Raw genomic sequence first — 15315 nt, forward strand, 5'->3', positions numbered from 1 at the left:
TCTTTTGAACCACAGCATCTACTTTTTACTGCCTGAAATTTAGTTAGGAGTAAAAAAAATTGGGCTTTCCTTTTATTGTGTCTCCCACAGGGTACTGTACTGTCTAGAGAAAATGGTAAATGGTCAAGAGGCAAATATATCTTTTCCTGTGGGTGAGATGTTTTACCATGGGAAGTCAGGCCTGAAGAAATGGCAATTAAAGAGGACTTTGATTTATACTGTACATTAGTTCTAAAGCAAAATGAAGTAATTTATTTTTCCCTTAAGGATCAGCTTCAATAGAGTGATACCTGTGACAGCAAAAGTGGTTTTTTTAACATCATAGTGACAGCAGTCTTTAGTCAACTTTTCTCACATGATCCTCACACTCTCCAACGTTCATGTTTAGAAAACAGCAACCATACAGATACGGGAAAATGTAGTTGGTTTAGGCAGGAGTTGATTTTTTTTCTATGCTGGTCTGAATTTATCTTTCTCAGAATCAGAATAGTTCATTAAGAATTTGAAACATATTTCTTGCCATTTAATCACAACATGCAATGTCTTACTATCTATAATTATAAAGTTATTTTTTACTTTTAAATAATGTAGTAGATTTTGAGATGCTTATTTTGTAATTTTGGATTTCTTTAACTATCCAGAAACCTATGCTGTTCCTTGCAACATTAAAAAAAGAATCACAATAATTGATTTTTCAGTTTGGCAGCAAAACTGGGGGGAAAGTACTTCAGGGGGAAAAAAAAAAAAAAGAGTAACTTTTAACTTTTCCTTACCAGAAAGAAAAATTTTTAAATAATCATAGTTATTCAACATATTGTTGTTCAACCTAAAGTTCAGCAGTTTGAGACACTTAAACTAAGCAAATGAAAAGTAAGATTCATAAGCCACACATAGTTACTTTTATTTCAAATCTCAGCAGTGTAAGTTGTGAACCAGGTTGCAAGACAAACAAACAAAAACCCAAAACACAAGAAGAAAACTGATTCCATCTCTCTCCAAGCAGGCTTTTCTATCTTCTCATTTATCTCACAGCTACCGAGCAATTCTTACCCAGACAATGGCATTATAAAAAGAGCTTTCTTCAACTGTTGTTTCTGGGTCTATTCCACTTTGAATAAAATACATATTTCTTGGGCATTAGACCTACCTTTTATTAGAAACATTTTATTAGGTTGTTGATCAAGTTGTGTCATTCTTGAGCTCTTAACTTTTCATTAGTAATTAGTGTAATGAATGAATGTATTGGAAACAGCTGTTATCAACCATAGAGATATATACTAAACTTGACCACTTATGGAACAGTTCACTATACTGCAGCACAGCCTGAATTGTATTGTATAATTCATGTAGCCTGAAAAGAATTGATACAATGATTTACAAGAGATAGCAACAATAGAATAATAGCAGCATAAAACTGTTTAATTAAAACAATGAGGTAAGTTCACTCTAACTTATTTTTTATCCACTGTTCAAATTACTCCAGAAAGAAGAGTTTTACTATTGGAATACAGACACTTATATTGTGTTTGTGTGGCATGGATTTGTTAATGAGAAGGGGGCTGCCAAGGTGGCCTCTGTGAACAGCAGCTGCACCCTTTTCAGCCAGTCAGTTCCAGACAGTTGCTAAAAAGAGCCACTGCTGGCCAAAACTGAGCCCAGCAGTGATGCTCATGACTTCTCTGTGATAACATACTTTAAAAAGGGTAAAAATGCTGTACCACTGCTGTGAGAGTGTAAGAAATAGCCCTTCAAACACCAAGGTCATTGAGAAAGGAGAGGAGGAGGTGCTCCAGGTGCCAGAGCACCTCCAGGTGCCAGGTGCTCTGGTGCAGACCATAATGGGGCAGGCTGTGCCCCTGCAGCCTATGGAAGTCCATGGAGAAGATATCCACCTGCAGCCCATGGAGGACTCCATGCCAGAGTAGGTGGCTATGCCTGAAAGAAGATGCAGCCTTTGGAGAGTCCATGCAGGAGAAGGACCCTGGCAGGACATGGGGCCTATGGACAGGAGCTCACGCTGGAGCAGGTTTTATGGCAGTCGCTGCAGCCATAGAGAATTCATGCTGGAGCAGTCTGCTCCTGAAAGATCATGTTTCCATGCTGGAGCAGTTCATGAAGGACTGTATCCCTGCTGCAACGGAACATTATGAGGAGGAAGTAGTGGCATGGAGAAGCAGTTGTGGACTCACTGCAAGCCCCATTCCCCTGTGCCACTCAAAGGGAGGAGGTAGAGGTGTCAGGAGTGAAGGAGTGAAGCTGAACCTGGAGGAGGAGGTGGGGAGAAGAAGGTGGTTTAACTTTTGTTTTTAATTTCTCACTAGTCTACTTTGTTATTAATTAGCAATAAATCAAACTTCCCCAAATTGAATCTGTCTTGTCCATGACAGTAACTGATAAGCAATGACTATTGTTGTCCTTATCTCAGTCTTTAAGCTCTTTCACCTTATTTTCTTCGACTCTGCTGTATAGGAGGGAGAGTGACAGCCAGCGATGGTTTAACCTCTACTGCAAAACCAGAATATGATCAATGATTATATATGCCTTATTACATGTAAGCTTTTATAAGGCATTTAAGTTGGAAAACAAAACATTGTTCCATTGAACGCAGTAAAAGCATTTAAACTTTCTATTCCATTCAACATGATTTTTAACAATATATCTGGCAATACATAACAAGAACAAAATAAAGTGAAGAATAGCATGCAATGAAGAAAACAAAATAAGTGATTAATCATATATAGTCGTGTCAAAATCTTTCAGTATTTTTTTCTCATTAAAAGGGAATGTCTCTAAGATATGTCAAAACACATTAAAAATAATGTGTTTATTTGCTTTTTCTCTTAAGGGCAGACACTTCAAAGTTTGAGATTCTTCCTTATTTTGATTTCTTTTCTTAGAGATTTACCATGGCACCAAGTACTCCACATATTTCTTTCCCTTTTTAATTTTGTTGTTGTTGTTGTTTTTTTGTTGTTGTAGTTGGTTGCTTATTTGAGAGAGACTTCTGTGATTTCATTGAGCTCTAATCAATGTCACCAGGACATTGGGAACAATTACAGTGGTCTTCAGAAATATGCTGTCATTTCAGAACTCTTAAAGCTGTACTTCTTAAGTTGTTCGTGGGTACCAATAAGGTAATATAATGTGTAATGAGAATCTATGTAGAACATTGACTTTTGAATCCATTTGTATTTTTACTGATTATCTGACTGGAAGAAAAGCATTCATTTATTAACAGAAATACTGTCTATTTTATGTGTACCATAGCATTTTGTTGAGTTAATGAAATAAGCAAATTCACTTTTATTTTCTAATATGTTCACTGATTGATGGTATGATAATAGTTCTTCAGTTTACACTCTCTTACAAAGAAAAAAACTCAAAGCTTAAATTATAAGAAGCATGGTTTTGTTTGTACTTATCTACATTTTCTTCTTTTAAATATTAACAACCTTAAGAATTATTTTATCTAATCTTAGCCTAAGCAGGCATTCATAGACCTTTTCTAATTACGATCAATTAACTCCTGAAATGGCATTGCCTAGAAAATATTCTGTTCATGATTAAAGCAGGCAACTGAATCACATTTGCAGTTTAACACAGTTACATTTGTTGAACATATTGAGAATATCGCTTGAAGTTAGTGTTTGAGTTTTAGATATTTTTTATTTAGATTGTATAAAAATATTAATATACTTTTTTGATTAAAATTGAATAAAATTGCTTCCCTTCCTCCTGAAGTCACAGTCTCTACTGATAAAAGGCATCCAAGAATCTCCATAGTTCCTGAGAAATAATTGCTTCCTGGCATATTTTAAATTTAGTATTGGAGAATATTTTTTTCTTTTAAAGTGAGGAAAATAAAGAGACTCTGGTTACTCTTGAGATAGCCTCTCAATTGTGGCAAGATTTAAGCATGGAAGTGATGGAGACAGTTGGACTTGGAGAATAAATGGATAGAGATTTCATTTTTTTAGGTAACACTCATCTCAAGAAAGGAAGAACAACTCAATGGTTTGCAACCAAATTGAAGGTTTGACATTTTCCTGACTTTCCCATATTTATCCTTAGTGACCATGAGCAAGTCATGTCTGCACAAATCTGTGTGTTCACTGCCCACAGGTAAAACATGAAGAGGAATGGATGGGAATACTTGTATATAGCACATATCATAGATGAATATTTAAGATCAGGAGGCATTCTAGTATTATGATGAAAAGGCCATAAATTAACATTTTTTGACATTATCTACTGCAGCCAGAGCAATTATGTAGCATTTTATTTGGCTTACTTTCAAGTGACTAATTTATGGGTTTACTTTTTCAGAGAGACCTCTGAAGTTCTCCATGTATGTAGCTGCTGAAATAAATATTTTTTGCAGTTAATGGAAATATCTGCATTTTCTCTTACTCAGGGAATAGGAGGAAATTATGAAAAATGAAAGCATCTTGTGTGATCTATCACAGTCAAGCAAGACAAGTTAAATAGCACATCTAAAAAGGTACTTTAAAGTAAAATATGATCAATAAGTGATTACAAAGAAATGTGGGGGATAAATGTAAACTATCCCTCAAGAAATTGTAATTTCCTTATGATAAATAAAAGATACTGTATTGATATTTTGAAATATAAATGTAAAGATTAGCATAATCTGATAATCTTTTTATTGACATAACCTTTGGACTATCCAGATATATCACGCCTGTTGGGTATTATAACACAGTGAGCATGTACTAAAGTTTTGCATGGTAGAGCTAGACAGAGCTATCTCTAAAAGGACCTGATTTCTAATTGCTTGTCAGATTAAAAAAAAAAATGGTCTTGTCTCCAAACCTTGTCTAAATGATACAAGCTTTTATCAGTAAGCTGTTATGTGGCATTACTATATTTTCAAGTGCTTTAATGTAACCGTAGAAGAATATTTGGCTGTTACAGTATTTGAAAATTAGTAATTACTCGCTTTCCATTTCTATTGTCATAGACATTTTTAATATGGCATTTTCAATTCAACATTTTCTTGTTACATGCTGAGGTGTCATGAAGAATATGGTATAACAAAAGCAGACGGAATTTTAGAGAAATTTTAGAGAAAGTCACAATGCATGGAACTAGGCCAGAGTTCTTTTGTTTAATATAAATCCTTGAACCAGTAAGCTAAGAAAGGGAAGTTCATGTTAAAAAAGAAAACTAAATATGATGGGTATCAGAAAAAAACTTGTGGATTAAGATAAGAACAGTTTAATAATTGAAGTAATATATAATAATAATAACAACAATAATAATAATGAAAAAGAAAAAAAAATAGAAAAATAATATCTGAGAAAGACAAGTGATGCAGAGTACACTTCTGCACCACCAGCTGACCGATACATATCCCATCCCCTCCTTGCCAACCCTTCCCAGTTTATACACTGAATATGACGTTCTATGGTATGAAATATCTTTGTGGCTAGTTTGGATCAGCTATCCTGGCTGTGCTTCTTCCCAGCTTCTTGTGCCCCTCCTCACTTGCAGAGCATGAGACTGAAAAGTCCTTGATCAGGGTAAGCACTACTTATCAATAAGTAAAACATTGGTGTGCTATCAGCACTGTTCTCAGACTGAAGCCAAAACTCAGCACTGTACTAGCTGCTAAGAAAAATAACTTTATTCCAGCTGGAACGAGGACAATTATGAATCTTATGTTATCATCAATGTTATTGTCCTATAAGTTTTAAAAGTTTAAACTAATTTAAAAAAAAATATCTCACAGTATCTCTGTACTTTGTTGATGAACTTTTGCATCAGCTACTGGCAACAGAGGAAGACAGCATTTCAGCATTATGTATCCCTTACTGTATTCTGAGAGGTAATGGCTGGGATTAGGTCAGCACTTGTAAACATGAGAGAAGGCCAAGAACATAATAAGGTAGTCAAAACATGGATCCTTCTACTTTAGCATACCATCTCCAGCAGCAACCAAAAGCTGGTGCTCTGAGATGGCCATAAACACAGCTAGAGTCTTCTGGCTAATCTCAGCCTCCAATCATTTACAGCTTAGGGAATTCCTGTAAAAAACGTGATTCTTGTGCAATTAATAATCTTTAATGCTTGCCGTTTATAAACTTGACCAATCTGCACCTGAAGCTAAGCAAATTTTAACGATGAACACATTTTCTTCACAAACATTTCTACAGCAGCTACCAATTGTGAAAATAATTGTTTCTTTTTATATGGTGCTGGGTAAATTTCAAGACAAATCAAGAGGACACAATATCTGCAACAGGCTTAGAAGGAAAATGTAATATATTAGTGGTGTGAGAAATACTGTTAGTTTTAAATACAACTAGAATTCTCTCAGAAGTTCTCAATTTATAGGGACATAAGGCATGAAATAAACATTGCTTAGCAAGTAAAACAGGTTCACCGAAACTGTGAAACAGAATCTACATAAACATTAACAACTGTATATGTCAAACAGCAAAACATTATAATTTGTGTCTGAAAGTTACTGGTTTTTTTTATAAATAATGAATTTTCTAAAGTTTTCAAAATCCATTTTTGCAGTTTATCTTAATATATACATGTTAGTTTCTATGTGACGTTTACAATTTTTACATGGACAATTAATAAACTCAAATGTAAAAAAAAATGTGATATATACATTAAGATATAGTTTAGATGCATTATTTCTATGTATTTCTTTTATGTCATAAGTATAAGAAAGACAAATACTTTTAAAATCTAAATGTATAAGAAATAACATTCAGGTATTTTAAATTAAAACTTCTTTATTCTAATTTATTTTTTTTTTTTGTAATGAAAAAATGTGTAGTGTGTATGTCACCCTGATAGAACTGGGGAACCTGAGAAACAAAGTTACTTGCCCATTGCTATAAAAAAAAAAAAAAAAAGAAAAGACAGGAGAAAAGCAAGAAACAAATCACTGACTTCCATTTCAGACTCACTGTCTTCCCAGGACTAAATGTGAACCTTTCGTATGCTGTGTACATTCTAAAGTATTTTTTTCCTAAACGTAAAATCAAAGTCTGCCTTTTGCTTTAGAAGAGCGCAATAAAGACAACTGGAACGGAAGGACGGAAAAATGTCAAGAAAAATTCTAACTTAGTACACGCTGGCACTAACGTATTTTCCTTGGTTCTCATAGAAAAACCTGGAATACATAGAAATAATGCATACAGTGTTCCCATATATGTCTGTCATGCACTTCTTCAATGAAATTTTCCTTTAAGTCTTTATGAAGAGTTTACTTTTATTGTCCCTCTTCTTTACTGTTAGCTTTTTTGATGCAGGGCTGTTTGATGATCTGCGTCTTCACTCACTATCTTGGTAGACTTTCCAGCAACATGCAAGGAACTTTGCCTGGTCCCAAATCCTGAGTTTGCTTTCTTCTGTCTCTCTACTCTGAAATGAAATTTTTAAAGATATGTGACCAAAACACTAAGCAGAAAAGTCAGTTTAAGTCTAAAACAATTGCAGATCAAATTTATTCTGAGAAAAAAAATACAGTAGGAGACAGTAGAATTTAGATGTGAAAAGATTTCAGTATTGTTAAGCTTGTAGTATGCATTAGATGCTTTTTTCAACTGATCCCTTAAAAATGAAGAAAAAACTATAGTGTTTCAGATCAGTTACTTCTTTCACAGTGAGAAGCAGTCTACACTCGCTTCAATTTTTATGACTAGGAGCTATTATTTATTGATTGACAATTCTGAACTGCAGTACTGTTGCTATTCAAGATGCATTTAAAGTATTTATATATAACCCATGAGTCTTTATATCGGAAGAAGGAAAAGTGGCGAATAGTGAAAAAGGTCAAAGATATCTCAAACCCCTAATTTGACAGAATTCTAGACAGCAGTCCAGCATAATGTCTTCATATTACATTAACAGCAATACGGAGAGATTACTTGTAAAAGCATAATTATAACTTAGCCATGCTAAAAATATATGCTTTCATAAATTTTGGGTTTATAAATCACATGCTCAAAACCAATGTGCAGCAGAACAAGAACTGCCACTCAAGGTGGGCACCAGAAACAGGCTATTATGCTCTCTGGAATTCAGAACACAGTAAAAAAACAGTAGCCCTGCACAGAACACAGGCTTATCAAGATTTAGGAGCTTAAGTACTGCCCAAAGTAGCTATACTAGAAACCGACCCAAAAAAACCACATGTAAGAGTGAATAAATCCTGGCAGATCTAACTATTTCTGTATATTACTAGCTTTTACCTCATCCATGTCTAATTGAAAATTTTTTATGCCTTAAGCTTAAGGGTATACATCTCCAATTCTCCCAGTGTCATCTTTACACTTTCATTGAAATCCTGCTGTCAAGCCACAGTGCAATTCCTATGTTTCTTGTCTTTTTAATGTATCTTGAACAGGCTTTCAGAAAAGGGAGTTCATAAACCCTTTGGATTAATCTTGGCTCTGGGACCTTAAAAGTCTTGTGAAGAATGTCCAAACATATCAAGAAACCTGACAGTTGTTGTCTAGCTGTGGAACATGTTGTTTCCTAGTAGCTCTAGCCCAGCTCCTGGTAGTGTGAATGGGTCCCTCATGCCATTATGCATACACATCTACTCTGTCTACTATTTAGAAAACAACTGTGTACTTAGAAAAATACAGCATCACATATCAAAATCACTCTGGGTTAAGTAAGATGCCAAATAGCAGAAGTCTTTGAGCTAGAACAGCTGTGTGATCGCTTGCAGAGTCACAGATCACATGATGCTCCTGTCTACTGATGAACACATCCACTAATCATTTCAGATACAGACTGGTTGCCAAGCCCTACATCAGTAAGAATCAATAAGCTGGCAAATTCTTCACCCTGCTGGATACACAAGACTAAAATGATTGAAAACTTAGTTGCTACTGAATTTCACTGGATATATTTTTTTTTTAAATACACCTGGGTCGGAGCAATCCCAGGCACAGCTACAGACAGGGCAAAGAAGAGATTCAGAGCGGCCCTGCAGAGAAGGACTTGGGGGTGCTGGTCGATGAGAAAATGAACAGGAGCCGGCAGTGTGTGCTCGCAGCCCAGAAAGCCAACCGTATCCTGGGCTGCATCAAAAGGAGTGTGACCAGCAGGTCGAAGGAGGTGATCCTGCCCCTCTACTCTGCTCTCGTGAGACCTCACCTGGAGTATTGTGTGCAGCTCTGGTGTCCTCAACATAAAAAGGACATGGAACTGCTGGAACAAGTCCAGAGGAGGGCCACGAGGATGATCAGGGGACTGGAGCACCTCCTGTATGAAGACAGGCTGAGGAAGTTGGGGCTTTTCAGCCTGGAGAAGAGAAGGCTGCATGCAGACCTCATAGCAGCCTTCCAGTACCTGAAGGGGGCCTATAGGGATGCTGGGGAGGGACTCTTTGTCAGGGACTGTAGTGACAGGTCAAGGGGTAATGGGTTAAAACTTAAACAGGGGAAGTTTAAATTGGATATAAGGAGGAAATTCTTTCCTGTTAGGGTGGTGAGACACTGGAATCGGTTGCCCAGGGAGGTTGTGAGTGCTCCATCCCTGGCAGTGTTCAAGGCCAGGTTGGATGAAGCCTTGTGTGGGGTGGTTTAGTGTGAGGGGTCCCTGTCCATGGCAGGGGTGTTGGAACTAGATGATCTTGAGGTCCTTTCCAACCCTAACCATTCTATGATACTATGATTCTATGAAATGGACATTTCCTTTTTAATTACTTTAATGATTTCCAATAATAATTTTGTCTTATTAAGAATTCTATATAAGTTCTATTAACAACTCATTATTAAAATACATTTGTGCATGTATTTGTGCAATATCACTCATAGTTTTTTCCTTCTCCATTAATTTTGCTAATCTAAAATATACTAATATAACCTAAAAATAAAATCCCTAAAACTAGCAAATGAGTTGTAAATTAAATTTAAAGAAATAAACTAAAAATACATGCAAAATAGTACCCGCAACAAGTCCTTAACTGATAGCTATGTGCTTAAATCACCTTTTGTTCCCCTAGGAGCACACAGAACACACTTTCAAGACAAATCAAGTTACTTGTTTTAAAATATTTTCTAATTAAACATTTTAGAAACACTTAAGCTGTTTCTAGAGGTTATGTTAGGGTAACTATAAAAGAGTAAGAGTTTCATTCTGACATCTATTTTGCAATCTAATGAATGCAGTTACACATATGAGCTACTACTAAAAGAAATACGTGAATATATAGAATAGTAAGCTTTGGACGTTTATACAAAAGCTTATACACTTGCCAGAAAACCCCAGCATGCATCCATTCTTTTTTAAAATACTAGTCCCAAACTGTAACAAATCACAGAACTTCAGGGCGCTTGTTGACAAGCTAATGTACAATTTGCTTTCATTTCCACATTGGTTTACAACAGTCTTCAAATACGTCCTTTATGGAAGGGAATTTTTGCCAAGGTATAACTGGAGTATGTCACATGTATATCAAAAAGGTTTTGGCTCAATTGCTCTTTGTTTAGAAGATACAATTCTTCCTAATAGTTCTGCACTTTTGTGATTTCAATGTGTATTCCATGTGATGGCAGCAATGAACAGTCTAACTCAATGTGAACATTTACGGCATTCCTGCCATAAAAAGATTAAGGAAATCTTTCCTGTGGGTAGTCTGGACCAGCTAGCCTTGACAACAAACCAGCATCTGGGAAGGAATAGGATAAGAAGTTGCTCTATTGTGTCCCTCAGCCACATGATGGAAGGGCACTAGGAGCCAGGTGAAATGATAAACATGTCTGCTTCCAAAAGAAGCTTTCTGAGGTTCCTCAGAACAGTCAGGGAAGCAGCAAATTGCCTGAGTGGCCAAGTAACAAGTGGAAGGACAAGAGGAAATGACTTCAAGTTCTGCCAGTGGAAGTTTAGATTGGATATAAGAAAGATTTAAAGGGTTGTTGAGCATTGGTACAGGCTGCCCAGGGAAGGGGTTGAATCACCACTGGAGGTATTGAAAAGACATGTAGATGTTGCACTTAAAGACATGTTTTAATGACGGACAGGGCAGTCCTAGGTTAATGCTAGGACCTGATGATCTGAAAAGTCTTTTCCAACCTAAATATTTCTATAATTCCATGATCCTGGTCATGAAAATCTCAGAGAGCTCTGCAGCTGCTGTTGTTGCTTTAGCCAGCTGTTAGGCCAGCACTGAGAGTGAGTCAAAACCCTTCTGTATGTGGAAGGACTACATAATTTCTTCCAAATTATTGCCAGTCAGGGACTGAAATTGTGGAAAACATAATAATAACATGAATATGCAAATTCTTTAGCAAAAAAAAAAAAAAAAGGATTTGGTACAAATGAATATGCAAAATTAAATACATGGGTATTGAACTCCAGATAAATGAGTAAAACATTTTAAAGCCCTCTTCCTGAGAGCAGACAAACAGAAAATGCTGTCCAAGTCAGCTAACAAAATCATGAAAATGCACATGCATATAAAAAGGAAGCATACCATATGTCCACCACTATCTGGTACAACAGGAACATTAAGAAAGCCATTCAGATAGTGTCCCTATTGTGCCCAGGTATACAATAATATATGGTTCATTTCCTGCTTCACCATGCATTTCTTTGCTTTTGTTTAGCATCACTGATTTAGAACTCAATATCATTTGTGCGTGAATTTCTTCACAGAATATTTTAAAATTCTTCATTGCTGCTTAAAATTAATTTTTTTTTTTAGTGTAAGTGCACAGTAAGTATTAACTTTTTTCCAAAGCTTAATTAATTGGAAGAACTAGACTGAATTATTTTAAGGTAGAATTATTATTGTCTTGTTTAAATGCTCACACAATTTGCTGTAATGATGCTACAGAGTGACATTATAATGTTGTTGTTGGTTTTAATCAATGAAGACTTCCAAAGGCCAGATGTGGGTATCTCTCAGCAGTGTAGGTTAAAGGCAAAATAGTAAGGGACTAATGTCGCAGTGTTAAAGAAAGTACAACAAGAAATACACATGATTATGTTCTGATAAATGTCCACCTGTACATGTGGAAAAGAGAAAGAAATCAAGATGTCTGAATGATTTTTCTCCTTTCTGGATATTTATTCTTGAAAACTCAAAGATGATTAAGGAATCTCAGGATCCCCCCAGATGAGATTAAAATTATAAAAGTAAAAAACATTGTCTCTTTCTGTGGTAATTACAGATTTCACATGCCTCCAGGAAGAGTTGAATTTTCCCATACTAGCTCAATCCTATCGAATTCTCAAAAGAATATTGTTAATTATCTTATCTGCATTTAAAAAAGAGTTATATACTGTTTCATGACTTTGATATAGAAAATAAAATTAGATTGAAATTAAAAGAAACCACCAGCTTCCCAGATGCTAGCATCAGAAAAGTTTAGATCAAATAACTGATTATACCAAATAGCTAATATCCTGAATATTTAATTTTCAAAGATAAAAATGTGAGAGCTGATCTAATAATAATAATTAATAATAACAAACATCAGTCCAGATCCAATAGGATTTGCCATTTATTGTCTCACCCATGACAGTTGTGATATACAGTACTGTTCAAAAAACCATGCACTATTTCCAAGCATGCATGGAGAAGCAAAGGTTCTCTGCTATGAAATCAAATTAGAATAAAGAAAGGAAATCATTATAAACTTAAGTTAGTATCTTCACTGCTATAAACTATACATCAATTTTAGACATTTATTAGCACCTAAAATAATTAATATTCTCAGCAAAATTACAGGTTCCTGCCCAAATTACAGTAGCATAGATTTATGTCAGCTTCTGATTTAATTAAAACACATTTGCCATTTACTATTAGGGAGCTTTTACAGACCATGATTGAGCATATGGATATTGAATTAGGTTCCATATTTTTACAAGGCAGAAATTGCTTAGACCCTGTGTAAACTCATCCACTGTGTGATTCCAGTCTCTAAAAACGCTATATGAGTTCTCAAACAGTATGACTTTTTCTTTAAATGTGTTTCCTTTGAGAGCCACAAGACTCCAAGTAATTTTTTTTCTGTATTTCTAATTCAATTATTTTTACTTCCTTCGAACTCATGCAAAATTATGCTTTTCTGATTTTCCTTACAAGATGTGTTGTGCCATATAACTATATACCCTTTGAACTTTAAAATTTGTCTCAGAATGAATATCCCTAGTACATTTCTGGTACAGTGTATTGCAATAACAAATAATGAAATTTAGTAAAGCAATGGATATAATATTTTTTAATATGACAGAAAGGCCCATTTTGATCAAACTTTGCTGTAAACTAGAAACTATTTGCAACTCAATCATTGTAGTTTTGCCAGTCAGAACCAGAAATAAGTATTTCTGGAGATTAAATAGTTTAAGTCACCCACTTTAAACACTTTAAGAACAGCAGAGGATGAGCATTGCACAGTGGGTACCTGACATAAGAGGACTACTTCAGACATTCATTCATAAATTCAGGTCTTGTTAACAGTGAGTTTTTCCAAAAGAAGAATCATTCCCATATATAACATAACAGTTTCACTATTCTGACACATAGTAGGATTTAAGATTACCTTTGAAAAGGTTTGTTTTTCTTAATTTTTTCCCTAATTCTCAGATACACACACACTTTTGCTCAGTTGACTTTGCATAATGACTTTCTTAAATTCTAATATTTTAGAATTTGATCATGCCAAGTTATGGTATGCCCATGTTTATAAGAAATAAAACCACCTTTCTGAAAAAAAAAAAAAACCAACCCACAAAAATCCCACAAAAATAACTTCCTTTCAAATACATGATAGAAGAAAAATGTATTCACTCTCTTCAACAAAATGGAGACAAGAAATAAATAATTTCACATTTTTAGGCAAATGTCAGAAACCTTTTGGCTTTTTAATTTTGTTTTTTTTTTTTAATACTACTAACAGTGAAATGAAACAGAATATCTGTATCATCTGCTTTTACAGTGAAACAATACAGTAAAATGTACATTTTTTCACAGCTTGCTTAAATATTCAATGTCCATCACTTTTTCTCAGTTTTATGTAATTCATTTCATCTTACAATAAAGGAACAGGAAATGCCCATCTTACAATAAAGGAAAAGCTCTTATATTTGAATACAAAGTATTTCTTTTGCTATTGCTAAGCACACATTAAGACAAAATGCAAATTGGTTTCGCCATTATTCTCTGGAAATCATTGAGCTTGACATTTGAATTGCAAACACTGAAAATTTAAAAGTAAAAATTGAAAATGAGATGTCAGAAATTTTAAATAGTGACTGACACAACACAGTCAATAGGTTTTTGTAGTTTTTTTTCCATATGGTCAGATCAAACTAGAAAAAAAACTCCAAACAAACACCATGAACTTTTAGCTAAATTACTTACTTATAAAGAAGGTAGATACTCTAAGTGACTATTTTAAGACTTATAAGTAGATAGCAGAAGACTTATTTGTGTAACATGCTTTAATATTTCTTTACAAAATGCCTTCTGTTTGCTGAACACAAAAAACGGTTCTTCTAGCCCTACAAAGGAAAAGATAATAATATGTAGAGACTTTTCTGTTTTAAGAACTGTGATTTGCATGGAAGGATTTTTGTAGACATCTTTGTTAATAGCTGAATAAATAATAAGAAAGTACAGCTGGCACAAGCTCTTTTCTCATTCCTTTTTCACATATTAAGATTCACTTGATATAGTAGTATTTTCACCTTCATAATCTCCAGGCCAATAAAAAGCATGATCATTTCCCTTCCAGTAAATACATGGTCGCTAGCTTCAATTTAGTTCCATTCACCCTTTTAGAATTCTTATCTTTTAACAGTTGCTCAACATGCATCTTCCTTCCTTTTCTCTTACTTCTTCCAGGTAGGAAAGATATTCAACTCTGCAGCAGACATTTACTTTCCTCCCCCCTCCTCCACTTATCCATTTCCTATGCTCCATCCAAATTTGTCTTGAAACTAAGTGGGCTATTTTCCAAATCATATCAGGTAGGTTCTTTGTTATGTACATTTTTTTGCACACTGGAAACGCTACACGAATATTTAAACTGAAAATTAAGTTCTCTTTGAAATAAGGAAAAATCTTGGACCCTTAATAAAATAAACCACTTAATTCCTGGAAAAACTACTTCCTGTACTGCAGTATCATTCAGTATTATGACTCTTAGTTATAGTAATTGAATGAAAATTATACAAGAGTTCTAAGAAACACTGGAGAGGTCTTCCACACACCATGTTTTTCCTAGGAACATTGCCCAAAATCATCTTTGACAATAGTAAAGTTTGGTATTTCTTGAACTGGCTGGAGTATAAAGAAACACCATGCATTAC

General features: G+C 34.8%; 1 protein-coding gene across 1 annotated transcript in view; it reads right to left on the bottom strand.

The window, feature by feature from the left end:
* Positions 1 to 6668: 6668 nt before the first annotated feature.
* CCDC102B (coiled-coil domain containing 102B) overlaps positions 6669 to 15315 on the bottom strand; it is a 141266-nt gene continuing 132619 nt past the window's right edge. Inside the window, exon 6 of the mRNA XM_065669342.1 lies at positions 6669 to 7404. Coding sequence (XP_065525414.1) covers positions 7315 to 7404 — 90 coding nt within the window. The 3' untranslated portion in view covers positions 6669 to 7314. The remainder of the gene's footprint in view (positions 7405 to 15315) is intronic.

The sequence above is a fragment of the Lathamus discolor genome, chromosome 2, assembly GCF_037157495.1.
Source record: "Lathamus discolor isolate bLatDis1 chromosome 2, bLatDis1.hap1, whole genome shotgun sequence".
NCBI classification, from domain to species: Eukaryota; Metazoa; Chordata; class Aves; order Psittaciformes; family Psittacidae; genus Lathamus; species Lathamus discolor.